The 19,815-nt window shown below is 45.5% G+C and overlaps 3 protein-coding genes across 8 annotated transcripts in view; 1 reads left to right on the top strand and 2 right to left on the bottom strand.

Annotated features, from left to right (window-relative positions):
* The window catches only part of vmp1 (vacuole membrane protein 1), a 44,799-nt gene extending 33,084 nt beyond the window's left edge, over window positions 1–11,715 (bottom strand). The window contains exons 1-5 of one of the 5 annotated variants that reach the window (XM_049016564.1): window positions 11,592–11,715; window positions 6,529–6,636; window positions 5,788–5,923; window positions 4,928–5,018; window positions 4,384–4,494 (exon numbers count right to left, since the gene is read on the bottom strand). In XM_049016564.1, the coding sequence (XP_048872521.1) occupies window positions 4,384–4,494; window positions 4,928–5,018; window positions 5,788–5,923; window positions 6,529–6,607 (417 nt within the window). In that variant the 5' untranslated portion in view covers window positions 6,608–6,636; window positions 11,592–11,715. Of the gene's footprint in view, window positions 1–4,383; window positions 4,495–4,927; window positions 5,019–5,787; window positions 5,924–6,528; window positions 6,637–9,063; window positions 9,222–9,585; window positions 9,729–11,207; window positions 11,231–11,514; window positions 11,537–11,591 lie in introns of those variants that run through there. The other 4 variants (XM_049016563.1, XM_049016568.1, XM_049016567.1 and 1 more) reach the window with 4 other exon arrangements.
* Window positions 11,716–11,769: 54 nt separating this feature from the next.
* Window positions 11,770–13,265, top strand: ptrh2 (peptidyl-tRNA hydrolase 2). The gene is made up of 2 exons (XM_049016570.1): window positions 11,770–12,020; window positions 12,462–13,265. Exon 2 carries the CDS (start codon window positions 12,485–12,487, stop codon window positions 12,992–12,994), a length of 510 nt encoding a protein of 169 aa, XP_048872527.1. The 5' UTR covers window positions 11,770–12,020; window positions 12,462–12,484; the 3' UTR covers window positions 12,995–13,265.
* Window positions 13,266–13,396: 131 nt separating this feature from the next.
* The window catches only part of cltca (clathrin, heavy chain a (Hc)), a 30,239-nt gene continuing 23,820 nt past the window's right edge, over window positions 13,397–19,815 (bottom strand). Inside the window, exons 27-33 of one of the 2 annotated variants that reach the window (XM_049016557.1) lie at window positions 19,607–19,738; window positions 19,327–19,437; window positions 19,028–19,198; window positions 18,532–18,753; window positions 17,481–17,501; window positions 15,329–15,404; window positions 13,397–15,104 (exon numbers count right to left, since the gene is read on the bottom strand). In XM_049016557.1, the coding sequence (XP_048872514.1) occupies window positions 14,965–15,104; window positions 15,329–15,404; window positions 17,481–17,501; window positions 18,532–18,753; window positions 19,028–19,198; window positions 19,327–19,437; window positions 19,607–19,738 (873 nt within the window). In that variant the 3' untranslated portion in view covers window positions 13,397–14,964. The remainder of the gene's footprint in view (window positions 15,105–15,328; window positions 15,405–17,480; window positions 17,502–18,531; window positions 18,754–19,027; window positions 19,199–19,326; window positions 19,438–19,606; window positions 19,739–19,815) is intronic. The other variant, XM_049016558.1, reaches the window with a different exon arrangement.

Below are 19,815 nucleotides of genomic sequence, written 5' to 3'. Positions count from 1 at the left end.
GAAGTGTCACGCCAAGTCTGACACCTTCCCAAGGCCTGTTGCGAAGCGTTAAGAGATCGAGTTACCTTTAACCGAGTAAAAATGCCCGTCCAATGACTGTTGCCCATTTATGCCATGAGCCCGCCTTTGCTCCATAGCTCCCTGCACATCCTCCTGTGGTTTCACCATTTGGGAGGTAGAAGGAAACAGAGAGAAATGGAAGGGGGAAGGTGAAAAAATGCAGCGTACAGGTGTGTCACTCATGCGTGTACGCCCCCAAACAAAAGGGCTCACCCCCGCTGAAGGAAAGCCATTATGTACTGGTACCTAGCAGCCAGCTAGCGGCGCTAGCCGGATATGTAACACGACCTCCGGCAGACACAGCTGGGGGCATGGGTGGGGTGGGGGCGGTTGTTTCTGTCCTCCATCGTCCAGAAAGCTGGCTCGAATATAGCAATCCCCCCCCCCCCCCAAAAAAAAAATGCATTGTCGCACCCAGGACACTCAGTCTTCAGCGATCAAAGGTTGGAGTGGCTGAGAGGAAGTCTGGTGGGGGCGGGGGGGATTTTGAGAGGCAGTCATGGAGAATCAAACCAACCAGCCACTGGCAGAATTCCCCAGAACTTCAGCCAAAGCTCGGGCTGTGGTGTCCTATGACAGTTGCTGGTAATTAGAGCTGAGCTGAGCTGAGCTAGTCGTAATTACCAGCAGTGAAATTCAATTTCAAAGGCTTCACGAGGGTAATTTTGCATTCCTGTTTGAGCGTCTAACATGCAATTTTGAAATGCTGAGCAGTCGCCTAATATAGAACCTCCTATGAGTGAACTTCAGTTTATTTACATGGTCTTTCTGAGAACGGTGGCTCACACGGCCTGGATGGCCCGCAGACGCCACATTTACCATATATTCCAATATGTGCAGCCTTCACACAAAAGGGAAGAAGTTTCCATTCCGGGAGGTTTGCGTAATTCAATGACTTTTCCACCTTTTATCACTAAACAGGACATGCACCAGTCCAAAGTTAAGTTTTTGTCAACTTACGGAGAAGTACAGCAATTTCTAGTGACCATAATTGCTTAATGAGGACGCATTACAGACTTTAATTTAATAAGGAATGCATGTATACACTTTCATCCAAACAATTTTAAGCCTGCCCCAACATTCTCAACTTCCAGGCCGCACCCTAGTCAGCGGTGATTAAGTATGGGGAGGGGGGTAAGTTAGCTTTACTTTATTTGGGCGAGTAAATTCCTGACTCATGCTTTAATTAAAAAAAAAAAAAAAAAAAAAGAAAAAAAAAAAAAAGATCAACTTTGTTGCCAAACATGGAAGGTTCCGGAAGATCCTACTACAGACAAGCCAAAATGGGAATGGAGCAGGACCAGTCCCTCCCAAATCAGCCCCCACCCCCAGGGAAGGAGTCTGCAGTGGCCCCAGATGGGACCGCACAGCCGTTCCCACCCCTAGGCTCATGGCACCCAACCCCCCCACTCCGAGACATGACTCAGCACTTAAGCACTAACTAGCGCCCCCCCCCCGCCCCCCCCCCCCCAAGCACCTCAGGAGACACTCTAAAACAGAAATGCTTAATCAAGCCCATGAGGACGCCTTATAGTCAGTGCAGGTTCTCACCGCTTCATGGATGCAGTCTTAGTCTCAGAGACAGACAGACAGGTAGCTGATAATCCTCCATCCTGTCAAGCAGAGACACACTCACTGAAGGTCCAACATTGCGTGACCTTTATTGCATTTTTTTAAGGGATGAGTGGGGGGGACATCATCATCATCATCATCATCAGCAAGTCCAGCCATAACAATAGAGTAACAGTGCGACCCCTCCCCCTGACGTGAGCTGAAGCAGTCTCCATGGCCCGGCCTTCCGGAACATGCCAGAGTGTCCCATTTAAACAATAACTGTTACATATTTCCTGAAACATGGTCCGTTTGAATAGCTGCTCACTTGACTAAACAAACGTCCATTGAGGCCTATCAGATACTAGCCGCCACTAACGTTAGCTGAAAATAGCTACGGAGACCTACAGTAGGCGGGGGGGACTTCAGAGCTTGTTCAGTTTTCCCTTTACGTTACTCGGACAACCGCCTAACATTTTTTCCCCCATGCACATGGAACGACTGACTTACTGCCGCACGGCCCTTGTCTAAGAGGATGCGAGATCTCCCAGACAGCGCTACACCCTCCTCCCCCCACCTTGTGTCCCACAAGACATGCTGCTCCACTTTCAACAGGTATTTTAAGTTCAATTTCAGCTATTTATTCAATACTAAACTACTCTGACCACTTACCAAGGAGGGCTCATTGTCATAAATAATAATAAAAAAACTGCTATATTCTGATATAACCAGTTAACATTAAAATAGAAATCCTCCTTAAAATCCTCCTTTCACCACAAAAAATAGAATAAGGTAGAAGTGGTTGGTGATTATAGTGCAAGGTCATTGTACACACTACCAACCACTCCTAACTCTGAAAACGTACAGAGACACCTTACCAGTGTATTTCTTACGTATTTATGTTAACTCATATTCTTATTCTATTTTCTGTGGTGAAAGGAGGATGTCCAAAGTCAGAATTTCATTATACAGCGAAACTACTTGTTTACCATGCTTATGACAATAAAACTCTAGAATGACCTACTACTGTGCAGGAAGTGACACTAAAATGACAGAGAATGGCGCCATCTACTGGCCAAAGTAGATATATGGCGCAGCAAGGCTACAGTTGATCCATCCAGATCACGGGAGTTAGGGACGTAGACCCCCCTTGAATTGGAAAAACGGTAAAATATTTTGGTCCTCTTGCGAGCATGCGAGTAGAGTGAGGCAAAAAGATACGAGAAATGCAAGAAACAGATCACTGTGAGATCATTGAGAGAGGCTGCAGTAAACACGCTCGGCGTCTTCCAGACGCCCTGTACCGTACATATGTTTTATGCATTTATGAGTTACTAAACTTCTTGTGTGTCATCAGCTGCCCTTCGCGTCGACTCGCAAACAAATCCAGATTCAATTTCTCATGCCGACCCCCGTGATGCATCAGAACCGCAACGCAGAAGCGCCAAGAACACAAAGCGAAAGGAAGGTTTGCGCGAAGGTGAACGGCGATGGCGAGACACGTCCACAGACATCACTGGGATTTCACCAACAGTGTCAGTAACAGAACCGATCAGCCGCTGGATCAGCTCTTACATATAAAAACAGACGGAGACGAGAAAGCCACTTCCATAGGTTGCAAAATGAGCAAAAAGGTACCAAGCAAGCTAGTCAGCAAGGCTAATGCCACATAATCATTAAAGTCCTTTAACTAATGCAGACAACTTAGCTAGGTGTTAAAGGTCATACATTTCAATCAATCCATATTTTGCTACTCAATATTAAATTTTATGCATTGCATACATAACTACTCCATGCACAGGTAAGTTGTAATTTGTAGGATTTCATCTACATTTATTTCCCCCATGTAAAATATGTACAGTTTCACTTTAGATAAACTACAGAGCCCCTTAGGTGTCATGAGAGAGAAAAATATTCTCATAATAATTTCTGCGCAAAAGTTAGTAATTTGTGTGCACAAGTTAGTTATAGCAATACTTTTGAAATAACTCAGGTGAGCAGAACTCACTACAATTACAATTACAGTACTAACTTGAGAGCCCGAAATATAAATTCGAGAGCACGAATTACTATGAGATGTTTTCTCCACCATGATACATAAGGAGCTCCATAATATACAAAGGATGCCATTTCAAATTTCAATCCAAAGCAAAATTTCCTAAAGGCCACTAGATGGCAGCAGTCGCCCTTTCAAGATCTCAGCGTCAGCAAATAAATAAAAGAGAATAGACGGGAAAGAATGACGGAACCTTGGCTACAACAATACAACCCAAAACCGACTACTAAGATATATAATGGTTTCCAGCATATTCCACTTGTAAGAACACCGCCAGATGGCAGGTGCCAAGTTCACTGTTAATAATGTTCTTCTGCACAATAAAGACAAGCAGATGTTTCAGGTCCATTATCCCCCAACACTACACTAGGGGCCCCGTTTCTGGGTGGGGGGGCGCTGTCCTCAAGTGTACCCTGAGAACCAAAGTGCAGCCTCTGGAAAGCCTGTGAGCTGATCCAAAAGGAGAAACCCGACACCCCTCCCTCCGCTGTGCCCTTTTCAGAGCCCCAAACACATGCATTCGTACACGTCCCCCCCCAATGGAGGAGTGGCTCGCTCACCCTCCCCAGCCACGCCCACGACTAACACTGAACTCAACACCAGTGCCAGAAGCGTGCACTCGGTAACCTTCTTCAGAGAGCAGCTGAGGGTAAGGCAGCGTCTGCATGTGTGCGCATGTGTGAGAGAGAGAGGGAGGAAATGGGGGGGTCACTTACCAGGTACAGCAGGAAGGTGTGGAGGCCTGTCCCCAGGCCGACGGATGACAGCACGCCCAAGCCTACCCAGTAGGCACACCAGAGAAATTTCTTCTCCAGGTACTGCACATACTGCAGGTAACATACACACATAGAAACGAACTGTAATGAATCGGCATACAAGCAGTCCTGGATAGTATCATGGGACCCAGCAGGCCCCCACAGTGCCAGGGAACAGGCACGTCCATGGGGCACACGGTGCACAAGTCCCGCCAAGGGCAGCAGGGCCACGGTAGCGAAACTCCTCCTCACCCCCTTCTCCTCTGGCCCCCCACCCACCCCTACTTTCCTTGTAAACATTCGTGGTTTTCATTAGCGGGCCGGCGGTTTGGCTGCACGCTCGGGGCAGCGGCCAAGTGGAGGAAAACAAAAACACGGCGTGCGCTCGGCGCTTGCCCTCGCATGACTGCCTCTCCCCAGTGCACCCTCGGCACGTCCGCACCAGCGGGAACGCCCCCTGTGACCCCATCTTCTCTCTTAAATGAAATCCGTGGCAGCTCCTCACCTTCTGATGGGCTCCCTCGACGGAGTAGGCCATGGAGAAGACTGCGCAAAGCACTAGCACGGCGAATACAGGCCCCTTCTGCCGGTACAGCCTGGAACAAGAGCAGGAGTGAGTCTCGCCAAGAGATGCGGAACAGGAAGCCCAGGGAGTCAGTCTCAGCTCATGTGGGGGGTGGGGGGAGAGGAAGGACACAATGCTTACTTAATAGGATTCAGAGGAACCCCAACCCCCCTTTAAAACTAGCCCAGCAGATGGTTGGGGGTCACACTGCAGGCCTGGTAAAAGTGCATCAGATCCAGGATGAGCAGTCATACGTATCGGTTTGGTGAGAAAACACCCAGATGACTCCTGGTGTGACTCACTAATGCCCCGCGCAGGCCATTTCTTGCAAAATGACAGCCCTTTTTGAGGGTGGCCCGTCGGTCCACATGTGGAATTCATGAGCCGGCCCAGTGAGCAAAGGACGCCATAATGGAAACAGGAGACACATGGACCTTGGACCTGGCTCCACATTGGCAGGGTTGAGCTCGCCACACAGAAAGTCACCAATGGCGCAGGGGTGGGGCGGGATCTTATTTTTTTTAGGGGGCAGGTCGCGACGCAGTGCCCTCCCAATAAACTGCAGCAATGTCAAGGGCAGACAGGTTAGCTGTATGGGCTGGCTGAGGAGTCATTTCAGGGAAAGTCTACTCAGTTTTTCAAACCCATTACTAAACCACCTCTCAAAGGACATCCCAAATTCCTGAGCCAATTAACAGAAAGCAGGGTGGGGCGACTCCGTGGGACTCCCAGCCTCCTCCTACAGGTAACATGGACTTCTTGCGGGGGGGGGGGGGGGGGGGCTCCATAGTGACTCTTACTTCCAGGTCCAGTCCTTCAGGGTGATCAGGGTCTCTAGCAAGAAGTAGTGCAGCGTCACAAGGGGCTTTTTCCACAGCACCAGGCCTAGGCGCTCCTCCTTCTCCCGCTGCTTCCTCTCAGCCAGTGACACGCCATCTGTTGGTTGGCAATGGGTCAATCACATGGGACCACATGCCTCCAAAGGGTCACACAATTCACAAGAATCTGCAAATGCCTACCAGTGGATGGTCTCAAAATACACCCCTAGGAATACCCCCTTCTTAGGTTTTTGGGTTCAACTCAGCACCCAAATTCAAGATCTCTTAATTATAAGTTCCTTTTTAAACTAACCTGTGCCTGTAACTTTATAGGTTTAAGTTTAAGGCTGCACTCAGTGATCGTGACATTTCCGATAAGCCGATTTCACACAGAAGGTAATTCCCCTCCTTTCTTGAATTTCTTTCCCCTTAACTCTAACAGAGATGAATAGATAAGTTTCTCTTCATTATGAGAAGGCCTTATCTGAACATTATCACTTAACCGTTGAGTTCCCCACACCCACTTTTGCTATTAGAGTTATAATGCGGAGGCAGCAGGTGATGCCTCGTGCCCACGTGCGACACGTCGCCAAGAACCTGGAGGCCTCACTTCCCTCTCACAGTGAACGGAGCCATTCCCGCCTCCCCCCCCCCAAAACTCTGCCCCAGCCCCCTCCTAGAATCAAAGGTTTCTCATAAATAACCTGTTATCCGCAGACCCACCTGCAAACTTCCCATTTTGCTGCTCCTTGGATCCAGTCCGTCTCTGTGGCAGCTCACAGTCAGTCCCATGTTCGGCCATCGCACCAATTTCTTCCTGGACCAGCGGATCTGAAGGCAGAGGGGCAGGGAGGGCAATCATAGACATGCTCCAGCCCGACCCGAATCAGCTTTCACACCAGGACCACAAGAACGGGGTAACCACAGCACGTCTTAACACCACACGCTTCTGGCCACTTAAAACATACGCCATAAATGCCTGAAAACCAAAAATACACCCAAGAAGATCATTTAAATGCGGTCATTAAAGTAACACGATCCAAAAAGGCAGTTTTCAAACAGACCAGGAGTTAAAACAAAAGCAGGAGATGGACCCAGTGAGGGTGTGCCGGTCCAAGCCGTAATTACACACAGCTCAGGCCTGTTTATGTACACTTTGCTGGTCGAGGAAAAGCCAGGGCAGACAAGGAGGAAAACAGCTTGAAATGTGTGTGAAGTTAACTGACAAACCGCTTGGGATGGGTTGGGAATCATTCACAAGAGACAATATTTAACAGGCGGCAAAACATTCTGGCAGAATAAGTGAGGAGGTCTGATTTCGCTGCAGGTGTGCCTGTACACATGGGCACAGGTTTGAAACCAGTTTAAAAAGCACGGATTTGCAAACCTGTCCTAGTCTATGCAACGTCCTCAGGTCAAGAGCTGTAGGTGTGTGTGTGTGTCTGTGTGTGTGTGTGTATGTGTCTGGGATGATAAAGTATATTCCATAAATCACCACGGCAATGACTGAAGCTTATGGAGATGTAATGACCAGCACTGCACACTATCATCAGAATTATGACACGGGGCAACAACCAAACAGGTGATGGTACCACTTCCTTTAGTGGGTGGGGAGGGACGCTCCCGGGGCTCTGCATGGGCAGCACTTCAGCTGACAGCCCATGTCACGGTAGAAAGGAAGCACTGGTTTGAACAGTTTTTCTTGCAGATATCACTTGTGGTGGCAGCCCCCTATCTAACTAGCCACCACTCCCGCTCCCAACCCCATTACATTTGCACATTGTTAACGCCAGTAAGGAAATGGTGCGTGAACAGGAACTTGGTCTGTCACCTCAGCTGGGCATTTCCAGGTCAGCCTGAACACTTCACCACAGCCTGCCGGGGGGCAGGGGAACATAAATCAATGGTCAGGCCTACACAAGGACCCAAGCCACAGCCCTTCCTTCGATTTACAACCAAATCTGTGCAAACTCCTGTGGGGGATTGCCGGGGGACGACATCTCTGACCAGGCCTTCTGGGGAGACTCCACCAGGAGCAACTCTGGCACAGACACCCTCTGACAACAAGACCCTCACAGATAATGGCAGCCATTAAAGCCACTTTCAAAACACTGAATTCCCCTAATGCTAATAATGCAAATACCACTAAAAGGCACACAAGAGTCGTAGCGTAAGTGTTGCTATTCCAGGACCCTCGCAGATCCCCCTGCGATGCAGAGGAAATAGAGATGCAATCTAAATGTAAATGAGAACAAAAATAAACCCACCGAGAGCAAGGTCACCACCACAGGATAAAAATCATCAAACAATTGTTCGAATACGGAGTAAAACAAAAAAAAACATTAAGAGACCGAGTACTGAGAAAGGAATTTAAACTCAGCACCTGGCAAAGACATGTCCGGGTCTGATTGCAGAACCACTCAAAGGCTTCATCTCCGGAAGATAAGAGAATGAACCGAAAGCCTTTGGTTGGAATGAATCGTTAAATGCACCTAATGGTAGGTCACAAGGGGTCAGTCAAAGCCCGCAGAGCTCCGCTTTACAGAACTGGCTGTCAATCTTCAGTGTGTTCAACCCAAACACATGGTCGTTTATCCAAAAACCTGTTTTTCAGAACCAGTGTGGCGAATCAAACAACAGGGAACAGCAAACAACAGGGTAATTCAAAACAGAGGACCACAGAGCATCCACCGGTAACGGAGGGGATACAACAGTGCAGCCGGCAGGTAGGGAAACACTACAGTTACTGACAAATGATATAATACAAAAACCACAGCATTGCAGCTTGAGGCTAGTGTGGAGGACAGTTCATTCCCAGCTCATTTCAGCATTTCAGAACCCTGCGCTGCATGGCCCTGGCTGATGAATTTCAGCCCCGCAAGCAGAAATATTTCACATCATTTTTTAATTTCATGAAAATGACACATTGGGCATGCATCTCAATCACTAGGTACGATCTGAAATTAAGGTCCCCCTGACATGTTAAGTATGACAGATTTAAACAAGAACTAGACCCCAAGATCACAAACTGGAAAAATTACAATGCAACCAGAGAGCATGTGCAGAATAATCACCAGACAGGCGGCCAGCACAAGGTCAGTATTCAGCCACAGCAGAAACTCTGACGACTGTTTGTCTTACACTCCTCAACTGCCCTTATTTTCCAGAGGCAAGAGCGAGACTGATAAAATCAGCCAAGCAACAGACCCATTACAGTAATCGATGAAACAGAACGGCCGTGAAGAACAGGCCTTTTACCTGACGGCACAAAGGTCTCAGCATCGTTCCTGTTTAGTTATTCACACTCCACAGCAAGACGCAGCACTTTGAGAGAGGAGCCTGACTTTCTGAAAACCCTCCTTTCCCCCATCCCTGAGAACAAGTTGCACAACACTGGGCAGTCCTGCAGAATGCGCAGCTCCTGCCAGAGGGACATTGCGCAATACCTCATTCGCAAAGCATGCTGGGAGCATTCTCCGGAATGGCAAAACATCCAGGCACACAGTGTGCAGTCATGACAGGATCTCTCTGCTCAAAAACAGGACTTAACCTCACCAGCTGGAGGCGGACCTCACAAATGTGAGATTTCTGCCCTGCAAATGCACACACTGATGACACAGATTACCAGACAGCACTATAAACCTATTGCACAAACACTACAATGAAGGAAGAGAACCCTTACTGTCAACATGGAGAGCTGTCACCATGAGGCAAATCAGAAAACGAGACAAATCTGAAATCCATAAGGTAGCAATAAAAACCGAAAAACATACTCCTCACCTCTGGCATCAAGGATCAGGGCTAGATCCCGATTAGTGAGAGGCTTTGACCTCAGTGCTACACGGAGACCATAAGACTAGCAGGCTGCTAGACACGACTGCAGGTACTTCTGCTGTCATTTCAGCGCAATTTCCTATGTAGGACGATGTCATTATGGTGTGTGCACACATCCCAAAAAGACCAGGGTACAGTTTGACTCTACCTGGAAATGGCTGATGTGCCTCTCATAATAATTGCCCAACCACAGGAGGAAACCACGCCTAATTAAAAAACGTAAAAATAAAACCATTCAGGTCGCTCCCAAAAATAAAACTTGTTAAATAAATCTCACAGGATTTCTTACACAAAACTGGATGGAGTCAGACTAGGGAGCTGTGTATAGCAATACACTATGCACGAGCAGCCATCCAATTTAAAGTTGGGAAACACGGTCGCTGGGGCAATAAACTATTTGATAGAAAGGTTATGCCCCTGCGCTCCAAACCCACATTCCAGAACGTTCCTCGGCCTTCATAATGAAAGCAGCCTAAAACTTTGCGAATCCTCCGCATTTTCCGAACTCGGCTCCATAGCACGGGGGGCGGGCATGGTGGTGCAGTGGTTAGCACTGTTGCCTCACACCTCTAAGACCCGGGTTCGAGTCTCTGCCAGGGTCATATGTGTGCAGAGTTTGCATGTTCTCCCCATGTCGTCGTGGGGTTTCCTCCGGGTACTCCGGGTTCCCCCCACAGTCCAAAAACATGCTGAGGCTAATTGGACTTGTTAAATTGCCCATAGGAGTGCATGTGTGAGTGAATGGTGTGTGAGTGTGCCCTGCGATGGGCTGGCCCCCCACCCTGGGTTGTTCCCTGCCTCGTGCCCATTGCTTCTGGAATAGGCTCCGGACCCCCCGCGACCCAGTAGGATAAGCGGTTTGGAAAATGGATGGATGGATGGCTCCATAGCACCGGTTATGGGTTGTCAGTGCAGGCACACACAGTGATAAGCCTCGGAGACAGTCAGGTTTGCACATTGACCTATGATGTGTACCGTTGAGCAACAGAAACCGGCTACAGGGATTATATGACAAGGCAAAGGATAAACCCAGCTGCCGTATTACTTTACCCAAGAACAGTCTGGCAAGAAAAAGTTTGCAAAAACATTACTAAAGAATCCCATTACCAATCAAAGTACCTTAACGTCGGTCTAAATGTATATATAACTGATGCATTATTCATAACAGATATACGTATTTCTTATTGCTGAAGCTACACCACCTCTGTAAATGATTCACTGCTCCATGGATGACAGACATAAGTGACAATATATAGACTCGTTTTATGCATTCGAATGAAATAAATATTGATAGTCCACTCACTGACCATTCAAAATTAAGTACTAAGAGAAACAGGCAGTGTCTATATAATGAACAGCTTAGTAAAACTTAATTATATAAAAAAATATATATATAATTTTCTCCCCAAAACAGCATGCTCGACTAAATAATACCATTCAATTTAGCCTTAAATTCCTACTCAGCAGCAGTACCCTGAAAGTATCACGTCTCTGAAAACACTGCTATGGGGGTTAGTATCAATGACTATTTCACGTTATACTAACAAACAAAAGGCGGACGCTGGTACCGGACAGCCAAGTTAAGTCGATGTTTAGCGGCCTTTCCCGAAGGTCAGACAGGCGCACCGGTCAGGCTGGAGCCGGGCGAATTACTCTTTCCAAACGCCGGTAAATGACACCTTGCCACAAGCATAGCGCGAGGTGGAGGCGGCGCCCGAGCACAGGAGCAGAATGTCAGCCGGCCTAACGAACCCCGAACTGGCTATTTCTGTTTGTCAGACACTTCGTCTAATTAGTCACCCGATTCACAATCCGTAAAAACACAAAATTTTAAAGAAATGCTCGCTATCGGATTAAGACACTACTGCAGATTACCTTGTATTGACTGATAATAATTACACGCGTATATCCCCAGCATTACAAAGAACCTGGTAATATGTACACTGCCTTACCTTCTCTTTTCCACTGTCACACTGCCGCCGCAGTCAGAAGCGCAGGAAGCCGTCGCGCGGTCATTCACTACACGTCACGCACTTCCTCAAACGTTGCGGCTTCTGATTGGTCTATACTAACGCTGGCCCTACCAAAGTCCGCGACGCGAAATTAATCTCGCGTACAGCACGTTAAAAACTTAATTTACCCAAATGGCGTATTCACTTTGGATTTTTAACCACTAGTGCTTTTCGTCAAATTACGGTTTTTATTTGATTAAGCAGATACCCCGTGCTGATATCATCAGTGTGCGACGACCGCATGACTGTAGGCATAAACGGAAAAAGTGCAGGTGGCTGGGGGTTCGCCGCTTTTAGTTAAAAGGCGTAGAAAGTTGCTGGATACGTCAACTTGATTGCATCAGACTGTCTGCAGTGTTTTTGAACGAAGTAAGCCACCTTAAACGTTGTTTTGTAGCGTACATTTTTTTGGACCGAGTTAACCAGATATCCAAGTAGATTTCTAAGCTAACGTGCTATCTGAATAAGGAAGGGCCCGCATGCAGAAATCAGTAATAGTGTTAAGACTGATCTATGTAATCGTTTGATCGCGGTTATCACAGGAACAATAGATATTTAAACAGGAAATACTTAATTTCTGGAAATCTCTTTTTATTTAAACAGGTCTTTGACAGCATCTATAAAATCTTTAAAAAAAAATTTCATCTATAAAATCTTTAGCTCCTATGTGACATTTTAGAGAAAATGTTAGACCCCATTTTTCACAAATGCAATTTTGTTAACCATAAAGATACAATTAACTTTAAATCCTATGATGTCGCTATGGAGCCGCTTGACTAACAACTTTATTTTTTATGTTTTTTTTTCCAGAAATCTACAGCTGCGGTTTCTAAATGGATTCGCTATCCACTCAGATTGCTTTAGGAGTTGTAGCGGGTTTGGGTTGTGGTCTCTGCATCGGATGGCTCCTTCGAGGCCGCTTTGTCAGATCGTTAAAAGACTCTGCTCCCTATGGAAGTGAAGACGAGGCGAGTGTTATGGGGGAGAGCGGAGAATTCAAGATGATCTTGGTGGTGCGGAGCGACTTGAAGATGGGAAAAGGGAAGGTTGCAGCCCAGTGCTCCCACGCCGCAGTGTCTGCCTACAAACAAGTCCAACGGAGAAACCCTGACCTCCTGAAACAGTGGGAGTACTCTGGCCAGCCTAAGGTGGTGGTCAAGGCCCCAGATGAAGACACCTTACATGAACTCTTAATTCGGGCTAAAGAATTTGGACTGCCAGTGAGCTTAATTCAGGATGCTGGGAGAACTCAGATTGCTCCTGGCTCACGTACTGTTTTAGGTGTAGGTCCAGGACCTGCTGATCTAATTGACATGGTCACTGGGCACTTAAAACTTTATTGATGATGAATGGTTAGAAAGCCTTGTACTCTTTACTAGTGCTATAAAACATAATTTAGGTCCTTTTTGAACTGCATACTAGTATTTGTTGGCCTACAGTTGTTTAAAAAGTGCAGTGAAATATTGACTTTACAAAGCTTTGTGCAAGATTAAACTCCAAAGGACTCAATGATGCAAAATCATTACGCTTCACTTGTCCAAAGTCCCAAGAATTGTCATTTTTTGATTTGTGGAAGAATGTTAGTCTTGTGATAAAGAACTCTTTTAAAACAAACTGCTGTAAATTTTTTGTATGGACTGGACTCTTTCCACTTACGAGCATAAACTTCATGAAACATTTTGCCTGCAGACATTTAGACTAAACCTCATGTGGATCGGACAAAATTAAAGAAATTGACAACTCAATTAAGGTTTTCAGGTAACTTTTAATCACAACTCTAAACACAAGTTGAACCCGAAATATTTTTTCTTGAAATTTTTGTAAAGATCTTTCAGTTATTCATGAGCCACACGTCGGAGACACAACTGGACAGTCACTAGTGGTAAAATCCCTCCCCCCAGCAATCTTAGCACTGATTTTCCCAGTTTTAACAATTTTGATATGCTCTGAGTGGGAGTCAGTTGTTTACAGTGCCATCTAGCGGCCTACCTTATACTCAAACCAATGTTACAACTGGCCGTTGAGACATTCTGCAATAGATAACGAGACATTTCTGTAAATCAGACAATTGTACACGTACATAGTTGAGTATATTTGTTTCACCATATACAGCCACTCATTGAGCTGGTTATTGCATTTGTTAACATTTACAGTTACACTAAAGCATTTCCACATTTGAAATGCATGTTAAAACCTTTAATACAAATTATGTATAATTATGAGCCATACTCTGAATTAACAAAATACATGGCACATAAACAGGCATTACACAGAACTGTTCTTGACAAACAAGAAGCCTTTATTTTGAGGGAAATCATTTATGATCCAATATATATGTATAAATTAAGTGAAGAGGAAATATTAAGGTAACTTTGAAGGTGGATGATTTATGATTTTAACACACAGATTTAGACACCAAAATAGTCCTGTAATTTTATTCTCAATTTCATCAGTGGGCAAATTGCAAAAAAAACTCAGGACAGCACGGTATTAGGTTTTAAATCCTCTCTTCTGTACACTTGGAACAGTGACCTAGTACACCACAATATCCAGCATACACAAACCTCAGCACAAGGGACGGGTTAATACACACACAGGTCAGAAGGGCTAGGGTCCCCCCCCCCTTCAAATGGAATGGTCCCACACAACACTGTCGATAGCACAACAGAAGGTCACCTGGTATACATGGAGTGAACGAAAAAAAACTTCTCTTCTACAGTTAAACTGGGTAACCTGCATAGGCTGGGGAAAGATTAGAATTTACTTTATAAACCACGTCTGTATGCATTTTCCATTTTTTACACAACTACACTCGTGTAGTAGACTTTTCTTTTTAGTGTTTCTAGCTGTTGTAGTTGTGTAAGCTGCAGTTCAATGTTCAAATATGAATATTGAGCTTTTTTAATATACAATAATTAAATGCATCTTACAGACAGAACAAGCGGCTTACATCAACATGGAAATTCTACATTAGTTTCATCTCACTAGAGTGCAAATAAGATGCTTCAAAAGAAACCTTTAATTGTGGACGTTCTCTTCCAAATCTAAACATACATTAATTACCCTAGAAATAAAACATGGGGGGAACAATCATTCTACTGAAAATGGAATGTGGAGGCAACAAACATTATGATCCAAAATTTAAGCAACAGAAATAAAATGTCCTTCATGAAAAATTAAAAAGAAAATAGTAATAAAAAAAAAACAACTGCTTATTCGAATCTCCTGCAGTGAGTAGATAATCATTACAAGCTGGTGGAGAACTGCTTGATATATAGGATGGACAGGCCCCAGGCACAGCAAGGTGGGGGCCTCACATGCCGTAGCCAAAACTTGGCTGGGGTTGGGGAGGGGCCGCAGCATAACCGGCCGGCGCCGTGTAGCCGTAGCCGTAAGCCTGCTGGGGGGGCACGGCAACGCTGGGGCCAGCAGTGAGCATCAGCTGGGGTGTGCCTGCAGGAGAGATGGACACCATTTTACATTACCGAAGTGGGAAACAGCATTATGAGCAGCTGATGACGACGCACATGGACACCAGCTTAGAAAATGCTACCTGCTCTGAATCTGTGCTCCATCTGGACAGTGCAACTACTGTCCTCTGAATAGATGCCATAAAACATTTCTCTGTACAGACACTTCTATCTATATGCACAGCGCGGAGCAGTGCGAGGCCCTACCGTAAACAATGGGCTGTGTCTCTGTGGCCTGCTCCTCCTCCTTCCTCAGTGACTCCGATGCGTCCAGCTTGTCCACCTGAAAGAGGCACGGCAGGGAAATGAGCAGAGGGGGAAACCCAAAAGGGTAAAAAGAGCCGCGCCCGCCAGCACGGCACCTCCGGCGAAAACGGTGGAAAAGCCTTTGACGTTTGTTTAGTGTATCAATCCTAACCTACGGACGACAGAGAAATGGGACTATTCCAAGCAGGGGGGAGGACATCTGTGGAACTCAAGGCACAGTGTGTCACAGGGCACAGGAGGCCGGACACACTCATAAGGTGAGCTGAAGGCCAATTTAAAGCCAAAATATTTAATCCACAAACTGGTACCTGCAACGAATGGGCCCACCAGTCTGTCATCATCTCATTTAAATTCCTTAATTTTATGTATTAATTAATAGGAACCGTATGCAGAGAACCAAACCCATTTACTGTGTGTGGTTACCATAACTGGTCATTCTCAGTGTTGGGAGTGTATGTAGTACATATCATTCACCACTAGAGGCAGTTATTACATAATGAGCATCTCCATAAATCACGTTTGTAACACCATTCAGCCAAGGGCCAAATAGCTGCCTTGATCTCCTGCTGGGTTAATCTAAAATTCCCATCAGAACACAAATTTTAGAAGCGTAGCACAAAGTGGAAGGTTTGCCGAAGATGTTAGAAATATGATTTGCTTTGAGGCTATAAGGTGCAGCAAAAAGGTAGCAAAAAGTACTAGGAAGACAAGCAGGCAGAGGAACAGGACACTTCCTTCATGGTGACACTTACGGTAGGGAGGAACAGCATCGGCTACTTTGGTAACATACCCTACACCAATCGTGAAAATTGGGTTCAGTTCCATACATACATTGTTAGGGAATTCAGTAAGTATTGTTAAAAAGGCTCTTTCCAGGTATTTCAACAAGCTGTAGGACCATCACAAAGGAGGAAAACACATGCTAGTTATGTGACATTTGAGGTTAAATGTGTGCATGGGGGGTGGGGGGGGGGTGGGAGCACAGAAGCCAAAAGTGAGAGCAGATGATTTGTAAAGCCATTCAGGGCTTTCCAAGAAGTACGCACAGCCAGAAGCGACGTCTCCTGCCCCTTAAGCAGTGACGTTCTAGCCAACAGAGGGCACGCATGCTCGCTCCAAAAGAGGCGTGTCACATATCGCACGCACATACGTACACACACGCGCGCACACACACGCACCCGCGTGCTCATTCTCGGCCTGAAGCTCAGTGAAGGACCTCAGCTTTGCCTCAGGGCTACAGGTTAATATTGGGCCTGAAAATCAGCAACCTGGATTAAAACGTTCCCATGCTGTATTTCTGCTGCACTGAAAAACTCATGGATAAGAGTCTTAGAGTCTTAAATTCATTTCTGACACAACACTGACATCACACAGATGTGTGGGTTCTAACACTGTTATAACCATGACTGGGACTCATTTGTTTCAACGCAGTTCAACTAAAATTTAACAATACATGAAATAAAGGGTTACTGTAAATATCAAAATATAACCGCTATATCAGGCATTTTGAAAGATAGATTATGACCATGAAGGTCGTATCTGCACTCTTTTGGTAACTCCTAAAATGTTAGAATCTTTGATCAATTTTTAAACTTTAAAAACCTCATGCTTCAGAAGAGAACAGTCACTCCATAAACCACGTAAACAAGGTACATTGTTTGGCTAAATTAATTTTTAAAGCATTCTACAACTGGTTTACAGTCCACTGAAGACCACTTTTGTCCAATAAGTGCCAAGACCTTCCCTCCACTTGAGTACAATGGGTGACTTCAGGACTAAACTTTATATGTAACCTTACACTCAAACATCTGGCTCAGCGGTGTTGGTGGGGTGACAGGACTGGCAACCAATGGCAGATTGCTGTTTAGTGGATTAATTCACGTCACACGACTGGTTAATTAGTATCTACGAGTCTACAGGTTGAAGGTTCTAGAAGTCTGCCTACACTAGAGTCGGGTTTAGGGAAGACACTAGTGAATGTGTTGTTTCAAAAGCAGCAGTGTATTATGGAAAGAAAACAACTCATGCAGATTCCTGGGGTACCAGTCCTCCAGACAGGAAGTAAAAAAAAAATGGAAGAATCTACTTTCACCTTTTCCTTAATTGCATCAACCTGAAAAGGAATTCAGAGGTGCAGCTTAGAAAAACAACAAACTTCATTTTACATAATTAAGAAAAGCAAGTTGAGGGCGAAACCACTGCCAAAAAGAGGGGAGAAAACAAGCAAGAAAGCAATTTTTAGGTCAGAGGTAAAGATAAGTCAACACATCCACTGCCACATAAATGCAGATAGCGGCTCTGTTACGTGCAAAGTGAGCATTACATTTAAAAACCCAGGTGATCATCCTTTCACAGCGTATTATTTATTTTGTATTCTAACACATTCCCACGAAAACGGTTTCCTTCTTGCACATAACTCATAAGCATGCATCAGGCACAACTTGTATACCACTTAACTGTGCCATTCAAAAGGATGGTGTGTCGCATTTTCCCCAGTCATAAATCAGAGAAACTTGATAAAATGCAACTTGCCTGATTATGTTGATGGCTACAAATGAAATCAGTCAATAAGCTGCAACCAGGGTTACTGCCAGTTTCTGCAGGCTGATATTTAGAGTGTAACTATGCATATTCACCCTGGAGCTGGTGCGATGCCTAGAAAAGCTACAGGTAGGGAAAGCGCGCTATTTGTACTGGTATGGAAACGATCATAGACGAGTGAAGCTTCAAGACACCAACCCTGAGTGCCTCTTTATTTGGTCAGTATGTACGGTGGAGAAAGCCAGAGCTACTGATGTATCACGCCAAGCCTAAAGAGCATCCCTGCAAGACATACCTACGGCTATATCTGTATAGCAGCGATAATGAATAACTGGGAAAAAAAGGCCGCCTTGGGGGGGATGGGGGGGGGGGGTTAAGCATAGGTTAATGCTTGAGGTTAAAGCTAGTACATGATTGAGGATCGCATGAGACCGACCAACAGATTAAGAGGTTTTCACACAATGGTCTGCGCTACTGAGAGTAACAGCTTTTGGATCTAAGGTGCTACAGGACAGAGCAGATGGGGACTTAGCCTTATAATTTGGTCAGAGATGCTAACGCACGTTAGCGCAAGAAGCCACGCCGGAAAGTCCCCAACTTACCTTACTCAAGTACTCCCTCATGACCTGGATGAAGTAGGGCATGGAGAAGTCCATGATGTTGTGCCTCCAGGCGGTCTCCAGGACCACGTCTGGCCGGAGCAGGTCGTAGCAGGTGAAGAGACATGCGGCGAAGCACTCCTTCTTATCCTCCTGAAGGAACCACTGGAGGAGCTCCTCCGCCAGCTCAATGTCCTTGGACTCAGAGGCGTACTGCATGGCATCCTGGTTTGCCAGGACAGGGAACATTCATAGCAGCTTTCAGTACAGTGCTAAACATCTTACACATGTCACAGATTCTATACAATCAACAGGAGCTCCATTCCTAATGAAGACCAATCCTCTTGTACAAATGGTGCACTCCTGCCTTGTGATGGAAGTACTAAAAGTGGACTACACTAGAAGCAATGCAGAACTCCTAGAGCACATGAAGACGATATGATCTTACAGATCAACAGAGGTAACAAGTTCTCCTTACAAGCACAGAACCACTACACACCTTGTAGAGTTTGTCCTTCTTGCAGAGCTCCACGCTTTGTTTCCAACGGTTGTTACCCTTAAAAAGGTATGCAGCAATTCTTCTGAATTCAATGAGCTCGTGTTTCTCCAGACGCTGGGCCAATGAGATGTTATCGAAGTTATCATAGGCGTCTATGGACGTCCGCAGGGCCTGGGGACATGAACAGTGAGAGTCAAGCCAGTGGTCTTCATGCTCAACTGCATTAGGTGGCTGGTCCAAATGCTCAGACTATTAGAGAACATTAACAGGGGTCAAAGCAAGTTGTATATTTCACTGACCTGATAATCTTCCTCTGTGATGAAGAGATTGTTAAGTGCCTCATTGACTGACTTGTTGTTATGATTCTGTACAGACCGAAGATATGGTTTTACCAGTGGCAGCTGTTTAACCTGAAAGGGAAAAAAAAATTACTATTAAGAACAGGAATAATGTGATCATTCAGTAAGGCTAATCATTCAACACCCTAAATGTTGATTACAAATGTTTTACAAAGTCAAATAAAATATTTACAATGACAAAGAGGATATCAGGAAATATACATGCAAGACAGACTGCTACCTTGGAGAAGAAGTTGACTGCGCGGGAATGGTCAAGACGCGGGGACAGCACAATGAGCAGGTCATTCAGCAACAACGGTTTGAACTCCAAGTAGAACTGGATTGCTTTGTAATACAGTTCCACATTGGCCACCTTCAAATAAAGACAAAAGCTGTGTTTCAAAACAGCTCAAGAAGAGATTTGATCTTAAAAACCAGTAACATATTCAA

The sequence above is a fragment of the Brienomyrus brachyistius genome, chromosome 6, assembly GCF_023856365.1.
Source record: "Brienomyrus brachyistius isolate T26 chromosome 6, BBRACH_0.4, whole genome shotgun sequence".
Classification (NCBI taxonomy): Eukaryota; Metazoa; Chordata; class Actinopteri; order Osteoglossiformes; family Mormyridae; genus Brienomyrus; species Brienomyrus brachyistius.
This window is presented reverse-complemented; position numbering and strand designations above follow the sequence as displayed.

Bases quoted from the DNA above. Each gene is read 5' to 3' on its own strand.
- ptrh2 (XM_049016570.1), top strand. From the start codon at position 12,485: ATGGATTCGCTATCCACTCAGATTGCTTTAGGAGTTGTAGCGGGTTTG.